The sequence below is a fragment of the Haliotis rubra genome, unplaced genomic scaffold, assembly GCF_003918875.1.
Source record: "Haliotis rubra isolate DU_JTF1 unplaced genomic scaffold, ASM391887v1 Scf2, whole genome shotgun sequence".
NCBI lineage: Eukaryota > Metazoa > Mollusca > Gastropoda > Lepetellida > Haliotidae > Haliotis > Haliotis rubra.
Genome location: NW_025766002.1, coordinates 8,016,085 through 8,022,080, shown reverse-complemented (window position 1 = coordinate 8,022,080; position 5,996 = coordinate 8,016,085). Strand labels below are relative to the sequence as shown.

General features: G+C 40.3%; 1 protein-coding gene across 1 annotated transcript; it reads right to left on the bottom strand.

Moving 5' to 3' along the window:
• Positions 1–1,338: 1,338 nt before the first annotated feature.
• Positions 1,339–5,155, bottom strand: LOC124275501 (acyl-CoA-binding domain-containing protein 6-like). Its single transcript, XM_046711083.1, has 3 exons — positions 5,045–5,155; positions 3,962–4,060; positions 1,339–1,470 (listed from the first exon to the last, which is right to left on the bottom strand). Exons 1-3 carry the CDS (start codon positions 5,153–5,155, stop codon positions 1,339–1,341), a joined length of 342 nt encoding a protein of 113 aa, XP_046567039.1.
• Positions 5,156–5,996: the final 841 nt, after the last annotated feature.

The following is a 5,996-nucleotide window of genomic DNA, read 5'->3' as shown; positions in this document are numbered from 1 at the left end:
TATAGTAGGGAGATAGGAAACTTAGAAAGTTAGTGTGCGATGATATTATATTACAAAGGACAATTTTTTAATGTCCATTTTGAAATTAAACTTAGCTTCATTATAAAGCTGACGTAAACAATAATAACTTTAATACTGAAACTATGAAAGATGTAGCTGCCATGGAGACTCACTATCACTAGAAAAAGAAACAGATAGGAGGGGTCGTCTCAAAAGCAAAACCAAGACGGGTGTTTCTGACGGAAGTTGGAGTCGGGCTTGGGGATAGAGGGTGATATTAGCTAAAATTAGATATATTTTTGTAATCAGAAGAGACATATTCAGTACACATGAAAAAGCATAAACGATATTTGAGATGACCCATTATGTCTGTCCGCAGCACATGCATTTCATGCCAAGTGAGTTGACTGTCCGTTGTCATACCTGGCTGAGAGACCTAATTGCCATTTATAGTCTGATCTATTGTTTTCAGCCGCTGTTCGTATATTTTCTAAGTTTTGCCCGATTTTACGATTAAACATGCTTTTTTATGGATATCTTATTACCCATCCCAATGAACGGTTAGGCTCAGTTAGGCTTATAAGGGTTATTTCGACATATGCTATGTGCAATTGTGTAAATTTTAGGGATACAGAGTAACAGCCTAAAAACAGTTTTATCTATTTCCGACAGTACTTTAACACCGCCGACGCCTTGAGTAACGATCCTTATATTTTGAATTGTTCCTTGTTGAATGTTGTAAATGCACTTTTTATACTTGAGACCTTACTTAAGAAGTGAGGGCACAGAAATGTCTTCCCCGAATGCCGTTAACTAGTGGACATAATTTCTAGTTTGGCCGCACACCCCTCCACGAGGCAGCTGCCAATGACCAGCTCCAAGCTGCAGACTGGCTGATGTTCCACGGTGCAGATCCGCACATCAAGGACTTTGTAAGTACACGAATACCCAGAAAGATTATGTGATGCATATACTATCGTAACCGAAAAATGTTGATTTGCATGAAACAAGGAGAGTGGATGATTTTTGGACTAAAGGAACAATGTATTTTTTATGACAGCAAGGTACTCTAAACTGTCATTACTTTTGCACAGTGCAGGTCTGCAGAATGGAATTAGGGTCTGTAACTACCGTTGCTTTACCACTCCGTTATAACGGAGTGGTAAAGCAACGGTAGTTACATACCCTAATTCCATTCTGCAGACCTGTACTGTGCAAAAGTAATGACAGTTTAGTGTACCTTGCTGTCATATAAATACATTGTTCCTTTAGTCCAAAAATCATCCACTCTCCTTATTTCATGCATATCAACATTTTTCGGCTACGATAGTATATGCATCACATAATCTTTCTGGGTATTCGTGTACTTACAAAGTCCTTGATGTGCGGATCTGCACCGTGGAACATCAGCCAGTCTGCAGCTTGGAGCTGGTCATTGGCAGCTGCCTCGTGGAGGGGTGTGCGGCCAAACTAGAAATTATGTCCACTAGTTAGCGACATTCGGGGAAGACATTTCTGTTCCCTCACTTCTTAAGTAAGTTCTCAAGTATAAAAAGAGCATTTACAACATTCAACAAGGAACAATTCAAAATATAAGGATCGCTACTCAAGGCGTCGGCGGTGCTAAAGTACTGTCGTAAATAGATAAAACTGTTTTTAGGCTGTTACTCTGTATCCCTAAAATTTACACAATTGCACATAGCATATGTCGAAATAACCCTTATAAGCCTAACTGAGCGTTCATTGGGATGGGTAATAAGATATCCATACAAAAGCATGTTTACTCGTAAAATCGGGCAAAACTTAGAAAATATACGAACAGCGGCTGAAAACAATAGATCAGACTATAAATGGCAATTAGGTCGCTCAGCCAGGTATGACAACGGACAGTCAACTCACTTGGCATGAAATGCATGTGCTGCGGACAGACATAAAGGGTCATCTCAAATATCGTTTATGCTTTTTCATGTGTACTGAATATGTCTCTTCTGATTACAAAAATATATCTAATTTTAGCTAATATCACCCTCTATCCCCAAGCCCGACTCCAACTTCCGTCAGAAACACCCGTCTTGGTTTTGCTTTTGAGACGACCCCTCCTATCTGTTTCTTTTTCTAGTGATAGTGAGTCTCCATGGCAGCTACATCTTTCATAGTTTCAGTATTAAAGTAATTATTGTTTACGTCAGCTTTATAATGAAGCTAAGTTTAATTTCAAAATGGACATTAAAAAATTGTCCTTTGTAATATAATATCATCGCACACTAACTTTCTAAGTTTCCTATCTCCCTACTATAGAGACTGTAGTTAGGCCGAACTTAGTTCAAAAGATATTTCACATTTACACATATTAACTACATAAATTGTAGATATCAATGCGAAAAAACAGGTATTTGCTATTTCCGACAGTACTTTTTTAGTGAGATATTTTAGTCAAAAAAGAAACTTCACAAATGTAATTTGAAAAATAATGAATAATTTTTCTCTGATGATACATCTATGTATCCGAAATGGGATCCCTATCTTTCGACTCTAGAAAAACGTTAGCAAAACCCACTCAAACCCATCCATTCGTCGTGCAAATGACGTTAGTGCCAAATCAGGTTTTGCACGTGCAGTCAATCACGTCGCATCGAAGTTGTCTTCATATGCACGTGTTTGCATTGGCCTTAAAAATTGAAAAAACACTTTTAAACCAGAGTTCTAACGGTACTTGAAATGTCACGATTGTCAAATGTGCAACGTGAACTTGCCGTTGGCATGTTGCAAGCGGGAAAATCAGTTATTGAAGTCGCAAGAGCAATGGGATGCAGCCGTCGTACTGTGTATGACTTGCGAGGTCGTCTACAACAAACTGGCACCACTTCTGATCGCCCAAGGTCGGGTCGTCCACGTGTGACGTCACGAGCAGAAGACCGTCAAATCGTCCTACGTGACAGATTTCTACCGGCTACACGAACCAGGGCTGAGATGTTTAGAGGTCGACTGTCCTCACAGACCATTCGAAATCGGTTGCGGGCTGCCAATCTCCATTCTCGACGTCCATATCGTGGGCCAATATTGACGCCGGTTCATCAACGTCAACGTCTGCTGTGGGCCCAACGTCACCTCCGATGGACCCAGAGAGACTGGAATCGAGTCGTCTTTAGCGATGAATCCAGGTTTACCCTAAGATTCGCGGACGGCAGGCATAGAGTCTGGAGACGACGTCGTGAACGGTATGCCCAATGTTGTGTACAGAAAGTCGACAGATTCGGGGGCGGAAGTTGCATGGTGTGGGGTGCTTTCTGTGGGAACAACCGTTCCCGACTTCTGGTCATCCGTGGAAACCTCACAGCTGCTGCTTACCGCGACCAGGTGCTCACCCCTGAACTCGTTCCTTTCATGGCGGCTCATGGCCCAGGTCTACAGTTCCAGCATGATAATGCTCGGTCGCATACCGCGATGTTGACACGTAATTTCCTTCAAAACGCTGGAATCAACGCCATGGACTGGCCATCGAGGTCCCCTGACCTTAATCCAATAGAGCACGTTTGGGACGCACTTGGGAGAAGGCTTCTTGGTCTTAGGAACCAACCTCAGAATTTGCAGGAACTTGGTGCTTCCTTGCAAGAGCAATGACGCAGAATCCCCAACCACGTGTTCACAAGCATCAGGCAGTCGATGAGGAGACGGTGTTTGGCAGTGGTGAATGCGCGGGGCGTCCATACACGATACTGAACTGTGAAATTTCGCATTTTTATTTTTGTGACTTGACATTCTTTATACCCTTGTTTTGGAACGGCGGTGTAGCCTAATGGAACTGATTATGGCACTGTCAGTGAATCGAGTACAGCACACAGATCTCAGCAATGAAATAATACCAATTTAACCATCTTACCATCTCTTGTTTTTTTATAGTGCCCTGAAGAAAGAATGTGAAGTTTCTTTTTTGACTCAGTATATATAGACGGCTACTCACGGGGTCGGTGATGTTTGTACCCTGGTTCTCCATAAGGAGATGAGCCAGAAGATTGATATTTCCCTTTTCTGCAGCCCAGTGGAGATCATTTGGAGTAGTCTGGGGAATACAAGTAACACAGCTACCTATCCATACAGCTATAAGTTATGATTATAAATAAGTAAAATAGGATAACTGTTTCTAATATTTCAAATATCTGAAATGAGATAGGTATATACTTTCAAATTGTTTCACAATCCCTGACTATTACGAAAATCTGGATAGGTATCGCAAAGATCAGTATTTTAACAACTTTCATGGGTCTTTTATGATATTACATTCGATCTCTTAAAAGTCATTACAGTATACAGTATATGTCACTTTATATTTACTACAGTATTTTAAAATACATTGAATATTGCGCTAGATTACACACTCAAGCATTCAGATGAGTTTCGGTGTTCGTATAAACAGCCTGACGAAAACTATGTACATTACAAACGTTATTATCACGCCACCAACTAAGTACCATTCCTTTGGTATTTCATTTTCATCCAAAGTGTATATCTTGGTTTTGCCTGGCTGTTTTTCCATGCATACACAAGCAAACTGTTGCGCAAATAGGGTTGCGCAACAATTAGAAAATGACCTGAAAAGATTGGTCAATATTCTCTTTGATGCGCAACCCTATTTGCACTTCACTGTGATTCATATAAGCTCATTGTTCGTTTATCCGGACATTTGTTTATCCGGACAAATTAAGGGCGCCTCGAAGATTACAAAGTAATATATACATTAATTACAACCAGTCTGACAGTTATTCCACTTAGAGAGTGAAATTCACTGATTCCAGGAATCAAGGACATACATCTAGGTTTTGATGGGTTTTTGGTTTGTTTGTTTTTGGTCTATTTCAAGGGTTCAACGTATCAGATACAAAATAATAACACATTTTAGAGGATCATGACAGTTGCAAAGAAATCTCATGAGGATTATTTTGCACTTATAAAGTTATTACTTTAGGAGAATTCACAGTGCAGTTTTTATAACATGCTTTATAACATGTTTCGTACATGACAGGGAAGAGGCCTGTTCTTTACTTACTTTGGTGTTAAATGGGTCCGTTTTTAATAAGCGTGGTGTGCGGGGTTTGGGGCGCACCACTCTGTACACAGGGTCGTTCTCTGACACGCTCGTTGTTCGCCTGTACGCCATAGTGCAATCTGCCTGTACTTAACACGACATTCTAAGCTGAACTCTGTGTTGAAATACCGACTGTTTCATACATGCACCGCGCTCCGCTCTTTGGGAGAACCTGCAGGAATATAACCGTTGATGTATTTAAATATATTTTGTTTTATACATATACGGCATCATTCAGTAAGTATAAAGTTGGTATTCTTATTGACAGCACAAAAGAGTTTAATGCTGTCAGCATTTGCAGTATTGCACCTATATGGCGGATGTCTGTTAATGATCTAGTCTAGGACAGACAATCCAGTGATCGACATCATGAGCACAGATGTAAGCAATTGGGAAATGATGACGTGTTTCAAACAAGTCTGACCACCCGATCTCATTAGTCGCCTCTTACGATAAGCATGGGTTGCTGAAGATCAATTCTAACCCGGATCTTCATGGATGGCTATCGTTCAAACGCAGTAGTGGGTAATCACTTGTAGGTTCCCAATGAAGACCTGGCAATATTGTTGTAATCACTGTTCACCTTCTATCACACTGTTGAATGACTGACTACATTACACTGTTCAGTCTACAATGTCATAGTAGACATTGGCGTTTTAGACAATATTTTGACGTTGTTTTAAATACTGGCGTGGGTTACTTAACGGATTCGTCTCATATTTAAAATACTTGTTACTTTTCAGTCTGAGGAGTAAAACAAATAGAGTGTCTAGTCCTCGTTTAGTTCCAGTTCCATTTTGAACTAACATTTTCTCTTGGGTTGAGGAACAAGACTGTGGAAATATATCATAGTTTATGAGTATTGCTGTTGCCATTCAAAGATATTCGAAAAATGGCATGATACCAGATACAC